The following is a 21414-nucleotide window of genomic DNA, read 5'->3' as shown; positions in this document are numbered from 1 at the left end:
GGGCAATAGACCCCCTCATAAAAGGCTACAGTGGGCCCACAGTGTTGCCAACTCTGCCCTCAAAATATACATCATAAAAGGCTACGACAAGCCCCACATGATGATTCGAGCCCCAAAAGATTATTCAGAACCGGGGCACTAGGTCTACTACCCAATACTAAGAAAAAATTACGTAGACATTTTTCAGCGAAAAATGCATGCTCGACCAGTACTCGAACCCGGGTCTCTGGCATACCGTGCCATTGCTCTACCACTGAGCTACCGAGCCGGCCTGGCCTCGCCTGATTCTTCGCTGTCGCTGTTTTACCTGCGTGGAATCGTCTCTGCCAGTGCTACCGCAACGGGATCTGTATGCCAGAGACCCGGGTTCGAGTCCTGGTCAAGGTCAAGCCTGCATTTTTCGGTGAAAAATGTCTACGTAGTACATCTCCTGTGTGTGCCTAATCTTCAATAAGAAAAAGTTGTTTCACAAAACTGGTATTTCTTGGCCGATTTAAATAACCTGGAAATTTAGAATCGTGTTTGAAACCTTTCTACCAGCACTAAATTTAAATTTCACCACGATCGGACCGCAATTTCTTTTATTTATAGAACTTCAAAGAGACAATACAAACAAGAAGAGGCACTTTTCTTGTTCTCACGAAGATAAGAGATCGATGGCATACTCGATGAAAAATTGGGTTGCCATAGTTTAACGCAGAATTCAATAAGCTAAATTTTGATGCAAGTCGTTTTTACGTAGTTTTACTGGTTAACTTTTAATTAGAGTCCAAACTCGGGTATACATAATTTTTAATCCGATTGTAATAACTTTTTGAGAAATTCTAACTGTTAGAGAAGTTCTAAATATGGGCGAAGGTTTAAATATGGGATTTGGAGTTATCAACGCTCCCGGGTGCTGCAGCCTGGCAGAGGCTATTGAAACTGGTTATCTATCAAGCACAAAGGTTGCGGCGCCAATTCGCAAGAGAAAGTGGTGGTAAGTTTCAGCCTTGGACGATGTTATAGAATTGCGACCTCCGAAAACTTCTTGCAGGTATGTTTTAACTCGGCGATTTCTAATTTCTCATCTGCTTTGTATAGGTTATGATATTAGCAGTACATAAAACAATTGTGGGCTTTTATAATGCCATGATTTGTTTATGAAATATGTACCACACAGAACGAAAATAAATTGAAGAAGAAAAATAGCGTGATGGTCTAAATATGGGCTATGACATGAGGTCTAATGTAGAGATCACATTTTCAACAAATATTTGGATGTTTTTCTTAATTTCGATTTTTGCCATTCCGCGTGATTTTCAAAACAACAGATTATTCATAAATATGAATTTTATAATGTTTTACCGATAAATGACTGTTTTTTAAAATTTTAATTGATTTTTGTGATATTGCCACAAGTAGCGCATATAATTAGACCACAATTTTGAAATATATCATTTTACCAATTTTTTGGAAGATGCTTTTCTTTAAAAAAAATTGAGACCTTCTATACTTTAGCATGATATTACATTTAAGTATATTTATTTATTATTAAACACAACAGACGAATGCCCATTTACAGTGTTCTACATTTCTTGCTTTGAGTTTGTAAATTTAGAGTTTGATAAGAAATATTATTGTGCAGAAATATAAATAAACATAAAACATGTCAAAATGACAACATAAAAAGGAGGCCCATATTTAGACCTTTTCCTTTACTTCTAAAAGTAAGTTGCTGCAACTGTAACAGAGCTACTTCCTTACAACAAAGTAACGTTATCAAAAGTTTCTTTTACAGTTACTTTACAACACTTCAATTGTTAACTTGAAAGTTTATGAAGAGGAGGAGAGTTATATTTGGCAACCCTGTCTTCAACTATGTATCTTGTCAGGATGCTAAGGTGAAAGAATTGCAAGGATTCTAGGCTTCTTGCTTCGTTGCATATGATAAATTTATAACATCCACACCTTATTGCATTTCGTAATTTCTGATTGCACCCGAATACTTCACTGTTTCCCTTCATCTTATTTTTGGTGTTTATATTATGCACCAGAGCCATAAATAAAACATATGTAAATCTTCATATACGTATTTATTACTAACTATTCAACTAGAAGTAACTGTACCCGAGTTACTTATTAAAATAAGTAACTGTAACTCAGTTGCTTTTAAAAGTAACTTACCGAGGCTGGATGAACCCTAGAGCCCAGTGGCGTGCCTAATGGGTGGTGTTGATGGGGTTATAACCCCCCTTTGGCCCAGTATTCCTAAAAAAAAAAAGAACGTCAAAGGTAAGAAAATATAACAAAATGAGGGCTAACTACCAAGAAAAATATACATAACCCCTCCCTTTAGAAAATCCTGGGCACGCCACTGCTAGAGCCATTCCATTCAGCACCATTGCTAGAAAAATTCCCATCTGAAATCCCTGAGTGCTGGTCAAAGTGCACTGGATTCTGTCATCTTCGTCTATGCCTCTTTCCCCACGTGCAACAATGGACGTGTCATTGACTGGCAAATGACGTCATATGAGAACAGCGCGCATCCTGCTTCTTTCTTCAGTTGAAGTTGGTTGTTCAGTTAGTTGAGCCAATTAGTGTTGCCAGTAACATTCACTTTCTTTCTGGCAGAAAACTATATGTTTAGTATGCTGGCCCCCAGAGGCGCAACCACTAATTTTTGTCTGGGGGGCGGGGGTGCAAGTACCAGGATTTTTACTTCGCTTATTGTGCCACTTTTGGCTAATTTGCGAAGGTGGGGATGAGTGATGATATGATGAAATTGATGAATGTACATGTGCGCACTCCCAAACATCCATGCCCAAGCCGAAATTCGAACCCGGGACAATATTATTATTATTATTATTAGTAGTAGTAGTAGTAGTATCAAAGACGTTATTACCCTCGTAAATTATGCAAAAGAGGTAGAAGTTGGTGTTAAAGCATTTGTGTTCGAACAAACGATTTGAATTATTTCTTCAACACGTTCAATTTCACATTAATAATGGTAAAAAAGCACACAAACTATTTTTGAAAGAGAGAAAAAGCTTGATAAATGCATTCCGAATATAATTATTTTTTACATTAACATGTATAACTTTCATCGATATATGTTTCATATACTATATGCACCATGGAGCGACATGCACACTAAGCTGTGTACGTAATCAAAGTTTCTTTAATACATATTATATACAACATATATTATTTAAATACATTACCCAACCAATTCATCCATCTCACAATAAACCAACAACAAAAATTACATAAATTGTCTCTCAATGTGCACGCTCCCTTTCTTCAAGACAATTGTTCATGCATTGAAAACAAAATCAATTAAGACAAGTCTTATTTCTCTGTCTGGTGATTCCCAATGCATTACAAATAACAATGATGTATTGCGAGCGAAGCGATCAAGAACATTTTTGGATCCAAGTTTTTTGCGGGCTGAACTCAATATTGATTTAATAGGGCTCAAATAATTTCACGGGACGCCAATGCATTCTCTCTTTTACAACTTTTGTGCCTCCCCGATGGCGTACGTCGCCTTGTGATCAATGGGTCCCGGTTTCGATACCCGGCCGGTTGAGGCACATGGCACAGTGGTCCAGTCCCGGTTAGCCTTTCTGTGCGTAAAGTGGACTTAAAACCACAAATGATTCAATCAATTTTACAACTTATTTTCATTTTGATCTTTCGGCGCCCAGTGCCGACTCCCGCCGCCCCCTAGCTACGGGTCTGAATTTAATAAGACTAAGAAAAGGAGGCATTGCGAGCTAAGGGAGGAAGAACATTTTGCGAAATGTATTTTTATTTGCATAAAATTTGAAATTCTGGGCGGTAATTGCCCCCTGCAGGTACACTTTGACCTTTAATGTTTGCCCCCCTGTACCCCCTGTGGTTGCGCCATTTCTGGCACCTACCCTGGAAAACGAACGCGTCTCCTGCGTGACAGTCGTACACTCAACCGACTCCACAGCGGCTTTTGTAGGCACGGCGGTATTTATAGGGCAATATTGTGACGGATTCAACTTTCAGTACTCAGAGAATAGTACAATTTATATACCTCTAATATTAATAATTATTGATTATGGATGTTATTCGCTAATGGTAAACTTGTTAATAATTACGTTATCATTGAATTTATATAGCTTCGAGTTAATATCGACGTGCACTAATTATATTAAAAATTACAATATTATATTCCATTATGTATATTTAGTCGACCCCCTTGGTTCAGTGGTTAACAAAGCATTCTACGATCCCAGGAGTCCCGGGTTCGCTTCTCAGCCTTGGCATGGGTGTTCTTTGTGAGTGTCCCTTCAACATTGTCATCATATCATCACTCATCCTCATCTTCGCGATTAGCCACTAGTGGCATAACAAAAACCAAATCAAAACCAAATTCATGGCTAGTTACCAATGTTCATAATTTTCCAATCACAGTTTGATCACTTTGGCAACGCAGGCTTAAGAACCGTTATCTGGTGATCAGGCACGTATCTAGAAATGTGTCTCAAATTAATAATAATAATAATGTTAAAATTATAGTAATTATAAATATATTAAATTAATTCTATTATTTAAAATATTAAAATTAACTAATATATGTATTTGTATTAGATAAATAGGTAAAGAGACGGTGTAAAGATAGTGATATAACAGCTCGTATTCATTATGTAGCTTACGAAAAGTTAAGGTCTGCAAGGTCTGCCCTGGCAAGAAGATTAATTCCAATTAGATAAAGAATTTATATTTATTGAATATCAAGAAAGGATGTTAGATCCAGTTGACGAAAAATAAAGTTCCTGCTAATATTTTATGCATATTATTATACATAGTAATAAATTTTGCATAAATCTTCTTTGGTACTGTCATTAAAAATCGTATGATCCCAATATAATCCTTGCCTTCCAATAAGTTGGCGGAAATAAATAACCCTCGATAAACAACAAGTAAATTTTAATTTTTTAATTTTAGTTATTTCATCATTTCATTTTTGTACTTAGTAAATCTTTTGGGGGTGCTCCAGACCCACTCCCCCTAAATACGTCCTTGCTGGCGATTTGCTGTTTATGTACAAGAGCTTTTCTTCTCTCCAATGAGTGTTTTGAACCTGCCGTTCTGAAAACGTGGCTGGTTCTACCAAAGGACTCATTCCCTCCTGCATGACCTTGCTTTCTCACGAGATGAGCTTTGAAGAGTCGCAGAGTCCTCTGGTGCCAAGTGCGAGCAGCCAAGCATCAACTTTCCCGTGAGTTCAGGTCAAAGGCCACTGGATTCTTTCTTCATCTTCGTCCGTGCTCCCCCCCCCCCTTCCCCACTGGAAGTGTCATTGACTGGCAAATACCATCATCTGAGAACGCTACATCCTGCCTCTTCTTGCCGGCGAAGTAGGCTGTTCAGTCAGCGTCAGTGTTTAATTAGAATTGATTTATTCTTGTTTTATAGCGTCGCATTTCTGCCCATTTTGGGTAACAGCGACGATGATGATAACTGACTAGATGAAGCTAATGAAGAGACGCTCACGGAGAACACCCATGCCCTGGCCGGGATTCGAACTTGGGACACCTGTCAGTGTGACCCCAAAATGTCAACCTCACTTCTACGTAGTAGACTGTATTTCGCAGACTAACGAGGCTCTGACGTCTGGACTTACGGCCAGTATAATCATCTGTAAGGCTGTGTGTGTGCTGTCCTGTGTTTTGTCGTTATATGTGCTGAGTGCCCCTTTACAGCCTCAGCTTTTAACCCAGGTAAGAATGTTTTAATAATCCTCAGACACATTTTTATTTTAGTCATGGTAAGGGGCTGGGCCCCGTAAAATGTGACGGATGCAAAATAGCCTAAGTGCTGACGCACGCAAAATTTTCAATTCATTCAATCAATCGGGACACCTTTCTTCGTAGAGCGCTTTGTTATGGAATTCCCCAAAGAGGTCGGCATAAACATATAGAAACTCCAGTCAATATGCCTAATATATCTACATATTTGATTGTCTTCAAAAATTGTAACTAGGAAAACGTAAGAATTTCACGCGAAAGTTAAGCCAGTATTATTACTATTAACATAACGGTCAACAATATATTGTACTAATTATTATGGCACTCACACACACAGACAGATATACAGGGTGAGGCAAAAGTGCGGCACCACCTTTATAATTTTAAAACAACTTGACGGAGGGCGATGAAATTTCGGATATGGGCAATTGGGGCAAGAGCACACCAGATGGGGTTAGTGTGTATCATGGCGGCCATCTTGAAAGCCGCCATCTTGGAATTACATCCATATTTTTATTTCTGAGAAAACGCACATGTAAAATGATATGCTACATGACCCCTTTCCCATTTGAAAATCTTTGGAAAAAGGTAAAATTAGGAATTCAAAAAAATTTCCGTGAAATGATTATAATGGATACTAAATCTTAATACGAACGTAATGAATCATTCCTATAATATACACATTCAAGATCTAACCGTGTTAGTGAACCAGATAACAATGTTTAAAATTCTACCACAAAATGAATGAATGTACAATTGATTTAGTTTCTTCTTGAGTATTTTTTCTTGTTTTCCTTCCCATTCAGGCATTCTCTGAGGCAAACTCAACGTCACGTGTGCGATATTAATTACGATTAAATTCTGTGCGCCATCTGTCTCAAACTTGCGTTGCGTGTTGACTGAAAATTTGGAGTTGTGATTCTTTATCACTGGAAATTTTAAAAATTAACGTTTTGTTTGCCTGCACAGAAAAAACTGATACCTCTTGGTATTCATAAACAACATATTTGGTAACCTTTAATAAATTTGGCAATTATGACCAATATTTTTGGTAACCGTAAACAAATGTGCTTGATTTCTAAAAAATCATTCCTTCTTGCTGAACAATATTTTTTGTCGCCTATTTAAGCAGATATATTGTTACCAGAAACTGTTTTTTTGTTACTTCAAGTCAATTCTTTTCTGTGTACATTTTTCATTTTTATTGTTTTTCTACCATCAACTTATAGAATTTTAAGTTGCACGTCTTACACAAAACACAATGCATGATGTACAGTCACCAGCAATAAAAAATGGCATACCTAGATCCATCCTGAAATTATTTCTTCTCTTTATGGTGCTGTGTGTGTTGGCTAACTGTACGGCAATGGATAAACTTCATTAGCAAGTTTTGAATAGAAATCTCGCGCCTTAGAGTTAAGCAACGCGCATAACACCATGCAAGAAAGCGATAATTTCAGGATTGTACAGTCACCAGCAATAAAAATGGAACACCTTGTTTCTGAAATACTCGCACCCCTGCCTAACTCTACGGCGGTGGAGAAGTTGCCATTCAAAATTTTGCTATTGAAATCCACTTATCGCCGTACGTTAGGCAACACAACGCCTGACAGAGAAGCTAGTATTTCCGGATCTAGGTATCCCATTTTTATTGCCGATGACTGTACTTACATTTTCCGTATGCAGCATTCATTTTTTTTTCTTCATAATTTCAATGAAGCCGAAACAAAGCCCATACATCTAAAGTTTATATAGGGTGTTCCGTATAGGACGCCGAATTAGAAAATTAAATAAAAATAGGGAAAATAGGCATGGAAATAGTTATATTTCACTAGCTATATGTAAGCAGTAACATCTCCCATTTACGTAAGAAAGACAATGTCAGGCATATGTCCACCTATACTGAGTCTGCATGCATTTGTACGCTCCACAAAATTATTGATAACCCTCTCGCAGATGTCTGTCCCGATGCCTCCAATTACCCGTATGATTTCCGCCTTCAGTTCCAAAAGGGTTCGTGGTTTGTTGGCGTACACCTGTGATTTCACAAACCCCCATAAGAAGAAATCACAGGATGTAAGATCACATGACCTTGCCGGTCATTCCTGGTCACCGTGCAAAGAGATCACTCGTTGCGGGAATTTTTCATGGAGTATGGCAAGGGTCTCATATCGTAACCACGACAAACGAGTCTAAACAATTGACGCGACATTAATCGGCATGACAACAGATACCAACAGTGGTAAAAACAGGTCTGCCAGCCTCGAAACAAAACAATAGCACTCGATACTAATTCGGAGTCATATACGGAACACCCTTTATAAGGTAGATTGGTTAATCGGGACTGGACCTACAGTTTAAATTGCGATGCGAACCGCTGTGCAATGTGGCTATCGAACTCGACACACCTTTGATTACAAGGCGACAGCGATAGCCACTATGCTATGCGAGGGTCCTAAATCACATAGAGATGTTTTTACGAGACAACAAACAAAAGGGACGCAGCAGATTCGTAGTGTTCCTAGTACGAAAGAAACGTTCACCGAATCAAATATGCACAACCTCATTACGACCACAGCCCCTCAGGCATTGTTTACTTCTCGTCTTCCCTTACCATTGCTTTCTGGTGCGGGGAAAGCTGAGCTTGCAGATAAGAGTTTATCTAAGAGGAAATATTGCTCTGTCTTGCCGAACGACATGCATGTTCTAGTTTCAGTCGTGGATTAGGTAAACACTTTATGCTGAAATTCTTTTCGTGTTGGACAACGCTTGTGGAAGTCCGACTCATTAGGCATGTGGGCTTGCGATCAGCTATGCAGGTAGTGTAACACACCGCTTCATTTCTTTCACTTTTTTCATTCTCGTGATTTGGTCGTCTTTTCAATTTTAAAAATTCCGTTTACATATTCGTCATAATGTGCAGCCAGAAATGCTTGAAAGTTTATCTACTGTTGCTCCAATAGTCGAGTAGTTGTAAAAATGAAACGAGACAGAGAAATATAAGATTTATGGAACGATTTCAGTGGAAACAGGTGTAGGGATAATAGATAGAACACTACGTTGGTTGGGACATGTAAGCAGAATGGAAAGAGAAGAAAAGGGCAGAAAAGATAAGAGGGGAGAATAGAAGAGAAGGAAGAAGAGATAAGATAAGAGGGAAAGTGAAGGGAAGAATGCAGAAGATAAGAAAGGAAGAAGAGAGGGGAGAAGATGAGAAGGGAAGAGGGGAGAAGAAAAAGAAAGACAAGAAGGCGATGATAAGGAATAGGAAGAGAAGGAAATAGGGGAGGAAGGAAGAGAAGAGAAGGAAATTTGGGAAGGGAGAGAAGAGAAGGAAATAGGGGAAGGGAGAGAAGGGAAGACAAGATTAAAGGGAAATGGAGAAGAAAAGGGAAGACGAGAAGATGGGAAAGGGGGTTTAGAGAAAGAAGAAGGAAAGTGACGGGAAGAAAAATGAAGGCAAGATAAGAAATAGAATAGAAGGAAGGAAAGGAAGCAGAAGACAAGGAGGAGAAGTGAATAGAACAGGAGAGAGAGGAAGTAAAAAGACAGGGGAAGGAAAAGAAGAGAAGAGACAGAAAAAACAGGAAGGGATAGATTTGATTTTGATTTTAAAATTTTGGGTGCTTCAGCAGGGGAGGGATAGAAACAGTCGATAAAGAGGTGAGAAAACAACACAATAGTTGAAGAGCAGAGCAAACATAGCAATCGGGGTCATAGAAGTTTCACCAGCGCATTGTACTACTTACACAAGGCAGTGACAAGCTTTTTACCTGAGTGAGTATTCCTATATTGCATAGTGTCGATGACGTAGCTGCTACGGTGAGGTACCTCTTGTGTCACCATTAAATCAGCATTCGCCTAACTTACTATACTTTGTTCCTAATCCCATTAAACCCACTTGAAGCCTCTTGTTGCTCAACACGTACCGCATTGTGAAGGCGAATGACAACCACACAATCAACTGCCACGCCCGTGCGGCGTTCTTTATTGGTTCCCGCGGCTTATGTAAATCCGATGCACACGGCCTAAGGACGGTCCTTATTTGAACAACGGAATGGAATGCAGGTTTGGCGTGTCTCACACTCGCGAAGGCGGAAGCGACAAGCCCAGCTTAATCATGTGCAGGGTTGGTTGTCGCAATGGCATTTACTCTCGCTGGCTGAGGAGAGTAAGTGTGAGGGGTAGTGTTGCCAACGCGAGAGGCTAGGAAATCACTAAATCTTGTCGAACGTCAGAGCTAATATCGTTACAAGGTAGAAATGACGTCACCTTTTTACAAACATTTAGGATTTAATCCAAGGTGTATGATACCTACATCTATACTCTGTCCCGGCTATATCTAGAGCAAGGCCGCGCAGAGAACGGGGGAATCGAATGGGCAGAGCGAAGCAGTACACGCTGCTGCGAAGGCTGCTAACTGCAGTCGCTTTCCCCCTCCACGCAATCCCATTCCCTCTCACGTGTTCATTGGTGGAGCCGTCTCACGCGGACGCTTGGTTTCGTTCTCTTGCTCCAGAGATAAAGGGGACAGAGTATAATACAACTATATTCACGTTATTTTCAGCCTTCTCGATGACGTAGTTGTCGTTGCCTTGTATTCAAGGGGTCCAAGGTTCCGATACTCGTTGGAGTTACATAGTGGTTCGGACCCAACTTTAAATTTTAACTCCAGTCCCGATTAGTTAATCTGAGCATACCGTGGACTCAAGACAAACCCAAACAAAAATTCTGAAATTCATTTTTACGATGCTTTGCTGTGAATTTATATTTCAAATTCTGCACCTTGCAACCACTAGCATACGCAGGATTTTTTAGGAGGGGGCTGGAATTGTAAAGTTTAATGTTACACATAGCAAGCTGCGTTCTAGAATGGGGATGGGATGGTCAACAAAATATTTCGTAATTACCATTTCTTTTGAATTTGAATTTAAAATTGTGGGTGCGTCAGCACTAAGGCTATTTTGCACCCGTCACATTATACGGGGTCCAGCCCCTTATCGTTACAAATAACAACTCTAACGTTGCAGAACTAAAATCATAAAATATTAAAATCTTCTGACTTTCGTTAAAAGCTGAGGCTGTAAAGGGGCACTCAGCACACATAGGGACAAAAGAACAGGACAATACAAACAAAATTATACTGGCCATGGGGCCAGTCGGCAGAACCTCGTTAGTCTTCAGTCCAGGGTGTACTAACGTGGAAGTGAGGTTGACATTTGGGTGTACTACGTGGAAGGTCACCCCTTACACCCCGTAATTACCATTTCTAACCATCGTTTTAAAAGTTGTTCAAAGACAAATATCGTAAACCGGGCTCATTTTAAGGGGGAGGTGCATTTACCAATTCGGTTCTTTCCGCTTTCTTTACTGCTTCTAGTTGAAAATTTCTGATTTTCAAAAACTTTCGGGAGGGCTTGTAGCCATGTGTGGGGTGAGGGTGGCGGTGGAGGGGATGTGGAGAGAGACAGGACCCCATAATTCAAAATCTTAGTCAGTTGTGGAGCTGATGTGATCATCACCAGGGGCCGGCCAACTTTAGCACCCCTGCCCCGAGAACATTTTTCAGATTTGCTTAATTAATAATTCCGAAGTTTCAGAAAAAGTTAACTTGTACAGAGGGGTGCATAAGTACTACCAAGCAAATTGTCCACCACCGTGTTTATTCTCTTTGAATGAGAGCTTCGGCTATTGAAACAAAACTCCAAACAAGCTGTTGAGAGCCTTCGCACCAGCATACGTAAAAATAGTCCTAAGAAACTTTTGTAAACACAGAGTGCTTTACTCTTTGCGCGGTCCGAGGTTTGCTCTCTGTTTACAAAACAGAACATTTCCGAGAGGTGGCGTTGCAATCAAACAGAACATTTCCGAGAGGTGATACGGCTTGTACCCACACATTCGCACACGTAAGCATTTTACCAACTAGGACGACGTTTACAAGCAATGAAGTCAGTGGCGGCTTGTAATCACACATTCGCAATTATCTCGAAAACGGCTTGTTTGCAGACCCATGTTTACTGAGACTTTTTGCTTGTATTATCGTGTACTTTCACCTGTGTCAGTTTGCGCTATTACTTATGAGACACCCTGAATATGAAAGGCAAAGGCCCTCTAAAATCTTGCTCCAACCCAACCCCCCTTAACTGCGTGTTTTTGTGGTTGTAGATCAGCACTGATCATGTGTAAACATTGTAGTATAGTAGGTGAAGGCTTATTAGCAGATATTTTCGTTAAATTTATTCCAATTCAATACTTTATCCGAGAACTACACATTATTAATTAGAAATTAATTTCCTGGTAATAAAGTATACATTCTTCAATATCTTTCAAAGGCTACATATATCCAGGGATGCGAGGTCACTTGGAATTATTTTACTATAACCCAACTCTTTATGGGCGTTATTCGAGAGGTTTAGCCACATGTCTCCGGAGTTAGAAACCATGCAAGAAGAGTATGTGTGTGCGAATCGCAGCCTTCTTTTGTTTTCCCTTCGGAACAGAAACCGCCCATAAAGGTGTCACGCTATGAAGGTAGCGAACATCTGCCTCCACGGTTCGCCAAGCGAAACACCCAGGCAGTGAGAGTCCTGGTGTCATCTTGGCCTGTCTCAGAACAATGCCTCCTCACCTGTCCTTGCGCAATGCCCTCGTCATTCATGCGGAGCTGGCAGCCAGGGCTTTCGTTTCCAAACAAGATCCAATCTCATTGCTTGCCTCATGTGCGCCCGCTCTGGAAATCTCATAACTATGAGAGCTGGTGTCCAGCAGTTGAAGAACTAAGTCAGAAAGGGGTGTGTCAGTTCTAAAATTGGAATGGTTGGGTAAGATTTTTGAAAATTCCGTAAAGAATTCAGGGTTAAGGAATTGGGAAGTAGATAACAAATTCAGGATATCATCACATCATCATCATCTCCATTCAGCGTGTAACGTTCAGCATATGTTGTCCCTCCACCTAATCCTTATCAGAAGACAGATTACATATATTTACTACGAATTCATCCATTGTTTTCTGCCCAGGGGCAGATCTTTCCTTGTAACCTCCATGCTGTTCGATCTTGAGCCTTTCGCTTTGTCGCTTTATTTTGACGTCGTCAATCATTTGGAATCATCTTCTTTACCCGATTTTCTTTCCTTGAACATTACTTCAATAGCATCCCTTAGGATACAGTTTCTTCTCATCCAGTGGCCCAACTAATTTATTTTTCTCTTCATGAGTATCTCCAGCATTGATCTCTTTCCCCCAACTCTTTCTAGCACTGATTCATTTCTCACTCTTTCTGTCCATTTCACCCGTTCCATTCGTCTCCATAGCCACATTTCCAGAGCTTCCAGTCGCTTTTTTTCACTTGTTTTCAGTGTTAATGTTTCCGCACCATATAGAGCTGCACTCCATACAAAGCATTTCATTAGTCTTTTCCTCAGTTCTTTGTTTATAGATCCACAGTAGCCTTCCTTCGCCATTGCTATTCTTACTTTTATTTCTTGGCTGTACTTCATATCATTGCTTATGATACATCCAAGAGTTACTATATAAATATGATTATGAAATAAAATATAAGACGTAAGTAAAATAAAAATACAACCAAGAAATTTTATATTTGTATTCTTTACTTTATTTTAGGCCTAGTAATTATAGTGTCTTTTTTCTGCTCTGTGCTCTTCTAGTCTAGTTAAATAAGTAAATCGGATAAAGACAGGCATGGAATTCAGGACTAGGGGAATCGGATAACAAATTAGGATTCGGAGATGGTGTAACGAATTCAGAATTTCAAGAATCACGGATCTCATCCGACGGGTTTTAACTTTTTCCAATGATTTGTCAGCTATGTTGGGAGACTATGACAGTTCTTTAGTCAATGTTTTTAGATTTTTGAGAAGAGCAGGTCTTTTATAGTTTCTGACGTATATTTTAGACTATCCCTATCTTTTTTATTGTGTTGGGTTTGTCCTATGCAAGTTCCTTGAATTTTTAACCTTTCTCAAGGGGCTCTTCACATCCTTTTTTTAATTTTAAGATGAGGGGATTTCCCCCATATACACTGAAGGGTTCAATATGATGGCCATACTTGTCGACACACTCAAAAAATATAAATAAATCTATCAACAGCATTTTTTTGGTAAAGAATTCTCCTTAAATATCTGCAACTCCGTATAGCTGTTCTGTATTGCCAGGTTGCGAACTCGCAAGGGGTAGAGGTAGTAAAAATTCACTAATTTTTCCACATTGATCGTACAGTAACGAGCTGAAGTTGTCGTACAATCACAAGAAAAGGTCTCATTGCATAGCGTACAAGGATAAGGGAAATGACAAACGACTTAACTCATTTTGATGAAACTCACTTATGCAGGTGCAAGATAATCTCTTTACGTTTCCTCTCTTCGACATACATTTCCTCTGCCGATATTATATGCATTCAACAATAAGAAATGAATATAAATTATGCAAAAGGAACATAGTCCTTTGCTTGGTGCCATTAACACAAATATTTCGGTGTTTTTGTTATCTGCATGTAAGAGGTAAGTTCTTCGGCTTCCATGGAGAAGTTGTCTGAACTTCCTCTGAAGCCATAATCCAGTTTCGAACTGTGGTTAAGGCATATGTGTATTGTTGTGTTTATCCCATCATCCATTTTATCAGTTCATATTCATCGCCGCGATTACCCAAAGGAGTAGTAAAGCGACGTAATACAACAGAGATTAACGTCTATTGTTTTATTAGTTGTAGTGGAGTTTGAATCGGTTGCAAATGATCATAAAATTTCATCCATCAATCGTGTTTTTTTTTAAAAATCCTTACGTTATGCACATATAGAATTAATGGGACCGAGCCTTCAGTTCAAAATGGGATGTGCGATATTCCTCCACAGAGGTTCGCACTTGATAGTGTTGATTCCAAGGCGATAAAGTTACCAGTACTCTGTCGGGAGGTCCATCCAAATCGTGTAGGTATCAATCTGATAGCTGAACGCTTCTTCGCCAAAACTCGCACACAGAGAGCGAGAGAGAGTGAATTTATACCCAGGCCTGGAATAGAATACAATCGCGTATATGAAAGTCTATTACTAATAGTATCGCGAGGCCCCTTATATACAATTCCAGTTATAACGTTTAGGTCAAGTTATGTCGGATGGTTAATTTTTGTGTATCAACGAAAACTCCTTTGTAGACGGTTGTCCCGCTCTGTAGGCCCCCTAAATCATATGTCGCTTCTCCAAAAATTATTCAAAGTGGGCTTAACTATCTCCGAACGTACACAACTTTTCACTAATTTCTATGTGCTTATGTCGTGATAGTCTAGTCGAAATTATGTCTAACTCTGTCAGTGGCAGCGTAGGTAAAGGCACTGAATGACTTTTTATATGTTTATGGGCTACATCTTCAAAGAAAAATGTGTTTGATGTTCACTCTGCCATTACGTGTTCCAACAAGAATTTGTTATCAAATAAAGTATTGGTGTAGAAGCAAATTATATACGTAGATTCAAATGTTGCATTGAAAATGAGTTAAAGTTTAGCTTCAGCAAGTTAGAGCGAGCTCCGCAACCGGAGATCCTGGATTCAAATCCTCGTAATATCAATTTTTTCTCATCATGAAATTTACATATTTCATTTTCACAATGGGGTTGTAAGGGGGTGACCTTTTTCCGAAGACACCCAAATGTCAACCTCCATGTAGTACACCCTGGACTGCATTTTGCAGACTAGCGAGGCTCTGGCGTCTGAACTCTGTGGGACTCGTGTTGTGTCGTCCATACAAGTTTATATGTGCCCATGTACTATGTGTGTGCTTGTTCCTTTATCTATCCATCGTATCACCATTCATCATCCATTCACGATTAGCCGAAAGTGGCAAAAGTGCGACGTGAAATGAAAACTAAATCAATCAATAATTTTGATAGTGGTGCACGAGCCCGATTATGGGTGGGCCATGACCCCTCTGCCCCCCCCCCCTTGGCGACGCCCCTGAACTCTGTGTACAAGATTTACACTTTGCCAATTCTACAAACGTGCCACATTATCCCAGGCGACATAAACATTAGCCGCCGTCCCTTTAAACGCACACGTGACCCAAAAGCAACCCGTTCCCACCACTCGTCACGTGACGCCACCATGACAAATTGCACCTATGCAGCTTGACGCAAGCGTGCATACCAGCGAAAAAAGGAAAATAGAACAGTTGCGAATCTACGCATGTCGAAACATGGGTGACTCGGTTCCGGCTTGTTAAATCCTATCTGCGAGGATTCCGCTAACCCTTATCGTAACGAGATCGGCGCTCAGAATCATAATTGACTCTCGGCGGAGGAATTAACTGTGTAACCTTCAGCGCTGCCGTTATTCCGTCAAATTTCGCTCGTCCTTCCGTTCCGTTTGCCAAAAGTCTAAGCAACCATGTGATTCTGTTATATCTTAATTAGGGCACTTGAAGTACTATAAACAGTGTGTCCCAAAATATTGTTTTAACAAGTTTTTAACGTTAATGAAAAAGTATTAATATATGAAGGTGATATCTTAAACATTTCTCTGAAATTTTGATATTTCATCAAATTTATCTTTTCTCCTTTGACTTAAAATTTTAGCTGGATATGCTTTCAATAAGATAAATTTCCATTTGTGTGGCAACACTGCCTGAGGACACTCATCTCATTGTCAGACACCCTGCGCATTGGAGTTACAGTGATTGGTATCATTATCATTATAACACGATGTTTTGTACAGCTTAGCTTTTGTGGTAGTCAAAAATCAACATAATATTGTGTGTGTGTGTAAGTCTATAATTTCATTATGGTATAACATCAGCTGTGTGTGTGTAGGCCTCCCCGATGGCGTAGTGGTAACGTCGTCGCCGTGTAATCAAGGGGTCCCGGGTTCGATACCTGGTGGAGGCACCTTGCACAGTGGTTGGGATCCCACTTTAAACTGTACGTCCAGTCCCGATTAGCCTATCTGTGCATAAAGTGAACTTGAAACATCAATTCAATTCAATATCAGCTGTGGACTCCCCCCAAATAATTCAAAGGCTAAAGCGCTTACGAAATGCAGAATTATCGTAATTCTAACTAAATTTGTCAGTGTAGCAACGAAAATGCATAGCCATTTTGTGTATTGGGAAGTGGTTGTTTTAAAGTTTATTGCGTAAAACTGCTAAAACATTTCACCGAGTCCACAATAATTATTTGATGATGTAGCTGTTTGCTTAAATATTATCTAGTAGCGAATAGGATTTTACTTTCAGAACCGCTTAAGCAAATATTTATGCTATAGACCTTGTTCTTCAGAATAGTCATTATCACGAATACTTCCTTCTCTCTACACGTGTAGATTGTGGCAGGGTAACAAGCAGATATAATTGGGCAGATACTGGTTCAGCGATTGTTGCGATTATCAAGACATGGATGGATAAAGGTCTGCTAAAGACAGTTAAGTTTTTGTTTCCGTATGACGTAACGTGGTGATAATTTGCCAGAGATTACTAAACGAATCGTTCTCCATCCTTATTGGTTGCTGAACTGTGTGTGCATGTGCATAAGCTGATTTAGATTTTTTTTCTGAGAGGGGCACACAGTATGCTGTAGGCTAAGCATATTATAAGATGCAACAATGAAAATATAAATGTGAAGAGTTTATGATATATTATCGTAATAGCATGGTTGTTAAAGGTCTAGGAAACCATAATTTCTAATGGATTCTCGATTCTATTGGGTTCCGCTGCAGCACAGGAACCTTTTTTCTCGCACAATTAAAATCGGTACAAGTTGCGTATTGTTTCGTTGAAAAAAGGTTCCTGGACCGTATTTAAATTCATCCAAAAAAAAATGTTCCTGGACCGAATTTAAATTCAACAGGAAAAAGTTCCTGGACCGAATTTAAATTCATCCGAAAAAAGGTACCTGGACCGAATTTAAATTCAACAGGGAAAAGTTCCTGGACCGAATTTAAATTCAGAAGGAATAACGGTTCCTGAACCGAATTTAAATTCAGCAGGAAAAAAGTTCCGGAACCGAATTTAAATTCAGAAGGAATAACGGTTCCTGGACCGAATTGAAATACTTTAAGCATAAAAAAAGGTCTTTACATTTGCTGATTTTCTCTCCCAAACTTTCATAAACATTGGAAATATTGATCTAGATGTCCCGGATTCGATTTCTGGTGTGGTCAAGTGAATCTAGTCGCAATGAATGTATTTATGCTCAACTTAGAATTATCTTTCACTGTCTGGAAAATAATTGCTCGCACATATTTTTGTTCGCTGTAATATAATGCTATCAATACTTTCTGTAATAATAGTTAGTCAAAACTTGTTGGAGGGGTACGTGCCCCCGTGGCTAAATCCGCCAATGTGTGTGCGTGCGTGTATTAGATCTCGATTTTTTTTTTTTTGGTAAAGGAAGATCTCCACAAAATTTAACTATTATGTAATCTTTACGCACCAAATAATATCAAATTGCTTGTGCCTGCATGGCAGGTATTAGTACCGCACTGAATGTTACTAATGAGTTGCATTCTCTTTAACTTTTTCAGGTTGAATGACATGTGGGAGATGAGTACGATGGAGAGGCGGTATTCTGTGCCGCCGAGCACGGTAAGTGACCACCGCGAGGGGAGGCCAGGGGCATCGGAGGACCTCCACGCTTGGTCGATCTACCGCCAGAACCTCAACTCCGACTTCACGGACTCTGCCCTGGGAAGCAGCGAGAAGTCGCCTCTGCCATATGGAAACTTCCAGCTGAGGGAGTCGACCGTCCAATCCATACTGAGCCACCCGCGATACGGGCCCAAGTCGGAGCTGGGGTCCAACATGTACACTTACCTCAAGTTCGGGTTGCCGCGGGTGTTCCCGCCGTCAAGAGGACCCAGGGACGGGTCCAGCGGGTACGATTCGAGCGACGACGGGTCCCCCTATCTGCACAGACGCGGCCGGTACCTGCGTTCCAAGAGCGATCCGGACTTCAGGACACAGGCGATGCACCACGGGCCTCCGGGACAGCCTAGGGACGCCTGGTGGGGACGCGTGAAGAGTAGCAGCGAGGCCAACTTGCTGTCCCACGAGGCCTACTACAGGGACGAAGCCGCCAGGAGGAGCGTGCACGACCTCAGGCCCAAGGTGTACCCGGATGTCGACCCCGCGCATCCGAGACCGAGGTCCAAAGCCGGTTCCCACGTTTCGGTGACGTCGCGACGCTCGAAGACGCCGACGCAGCTCTACGCTCGGGACACGGCCCTGCTGAACGACAAGTACTTCCCGAAGGACGGGTTCCATCCGCTCATCCAGGCGGACGCCGACGGTGCCATACTGAAGCACCCGCACATCCAGGTGAGGGGGTTGGATCTGGAGAGGTACGGGAGGAACTCCAGGCGCCTCCTCCACGGGATCAACTTCGAGGTCTTCGGAGGGGAGATCATGGCCATCATGTCCACTTCAGGTGAGTCAGTTTCCGATCTTTCCTCTGTTTAATATGACATCTAGGAACAGTGCATTATTTTACATCTTTGCAGATTTTCTGTGTGCCCTTGTGGTTGAAACTTCTTTCGTCTTCTTCTTACTGACCCTATCAACTGTGAGTCGATTTTGGTCAATTTGAAACTTCTTTATTCGTTCATTGTCAAGAGCAAAGAGAATTCAACAATGTAACAACGTATTTATAATTACAAAACAATCACGATTGAAACAACAATGACCAAAGAAATCCAGCAAACAATGGAAGCTTTAAAACAATTGAATAATTTAAACTTTTTTTTCTTGTTGTAATCTATTAGAAGGTTAAAGTCTGATTCAATGCAAAGAGATGTCTGATGTTTAAAATCTGGAAAACCTTATTTTGTTGTAGCTGTAATGAAGTTCCAACAATAAGAATTGCTACATTTTTATTCGCTTTTCGGCACAAGTACGTATGAGCTTTGCTAGCCCCGACAAGAAAAGCTGGTTGAACAATCGAATAGGCTCTAGAGGGCCTCCCCCATGGCGCAGTGGTAGCGTCATTACCTTGTAATCAAAGGGTCCCAGGTTCGATACCCGGTGGAGGCACAAGTGGTTCGGATCCCACTTTAAACAGTAGGTCCAGTCCCGATTAGCCTTACTGTGCATAAAGTGGACTTAAAACAGCAAATCAAGCCAATCAAGCCGAATAGGCTCTAGGACCTATCCCGCCTCCTATTGAATGTTCGGCGTTTGTCTGAAAAGGCTTATGGAGAGCGGTGTTGATCTCACTATCTTCTTCAAATTCCAAGATTGATATTATGCGTACACACAAGTACTGTAGTTTGGACCTTGACATTGTATTAAGTACAAGCGAACTTTATACAAGACGCCCAGATTTATTCGAAAACAGTTTCCATAATTGTTAGCTTAGCTATTGACAAGCAATAGGATTTATGTCTATGGCAACAATCAGTACAGTATGAGCCAAATGCTTGGAGCTCCTGCCCCCGATTGCGTAGTTGTAACGATGTCGCCTGGTAATCAAGAAGTCCCGGATTCAATACCCGGTGGAGCCACATAGTGGCTCAGATTCTACTTTAAACTGTAGGTCCAGTCCAGATTCACCTTTACTGTGCATACACTGGACTTAAGAAACAAAATAAAACAAACAAACCAAATCCTTGGAGATCAATAGTGAAAATATATTACATTTGAAACACGAAACAAGTTTAAATAAGCTAAAGATCATTGGTTATTGTTTTCTATCTTCCGCACCGCAGGGTATGAATGTTTCTCGTATGTCAAGTAATGAACACAGTACAAGTGCCTTATTAAGGGTTTAATTTATGTTTTTGATCCTCCCTCTCTTCCTCCCCAAAGCCCTTGCAGTCATATTAAGGGTGTTTTGTTTCACAAACCAACTGTGGAGTAGATCTTCCTGGCACAGGACAACTCAACCTAATCTTGCAAAACAAACTCGATCAACAACTAAGAATTTGATAGTTTATCAAAGCGTACGTACACTTAAAAAATGTCCGTGGATAAAATATAACGCAGTCTACACGTTATGGTAATATCTTATTCCATGGCAAGGGCATTGACCACGGTCCTCAACATTGTGCGTTCTGGCGTAGAGGTTCCGACTACTTGTCTGGACACTCCTTACTCGAGTTCGTTGTTCGTTCTAGTTAAAGAACAAGCTATGTAAGGCTGCTACGGGCAACGGCCTTGTTTATTTTGGCATGTTCCTCCAACCATCAGGAAGTTAGTGTAACGTCAAATGGTCAAAGAAGAAACTTCCTGTAATGTGCAATTACTTTCATTCAATGTCTTACAACTCTACCCTTTGAAATTATCGTCACATGCAGTAATACATGGCTGGCAAAGTGTCATTATGCACACGACTGATAGACCATTAAATTCAAATGACTGCCTCGCACTTAACATCCACAATTACCATGTTAGTTATGAACAATATAGTGTAAACAATGAATCAACAATGTAATTGTTGTAAGGAATGTGTTCGCAGCATCAATTATTCGATGTGGGAGGATAAGTTGTTTAGTTTAACCCAGAATTGGAGTGGGTGGTACTACCCTAGTGGTATGCTCACGATTTTTGCAAGGAGGAAGGGGGTATTATTGTTTCTTTGGTAGGAAGTGCTATATTTTACTATATTTCTTCCGTGGATCCGATGTTGTTTTTTTTTAATAGAGGGAATGTTATAGCT

General features: G+C 40.4%; 1 protein-coding gene across 1 annotated transcript in view; it reads left to right on the top strand.

The window, feature by feature from the left end:
• The window catches only part of LOC145996205 (ATP-binding cassette sub-family G member 8), a 122201-nt gene that overhangs the window by 65521 nt on the left and 35266 nt on the right, over positions 1-21414 (top strand). The window contains exon 2 of the mRNA XM_083132621.1: positions 18287-19188. Coding sequence (XP_082988747.1) covers positions 18297-19188 — 892 coding nt within the window. The 5' untranslated portion in view covers positions 18287-18296. The remainder of the gene's footprint in view (positions 1-18286; positions 19189-21414) is intronic.

The sequence above is a fragment of the Lepisma saccharinum genome, chromosome 1 (assembly GCF_977018435.1).
Source record: "Lepisma saccharinum chromosome 1, izLepSacc3.1, whole genome shotgun sequence".
Taxonomy (NCBI): Eukaryota; Metazoa; Arthropoda; class Insecta; order Zygentoma; family Lepismatidae; genus Lepisma; species Lepisma saccharinum.
This window is presented reverse-complemented; position numbering and strand designations above follow the sequence as displayed.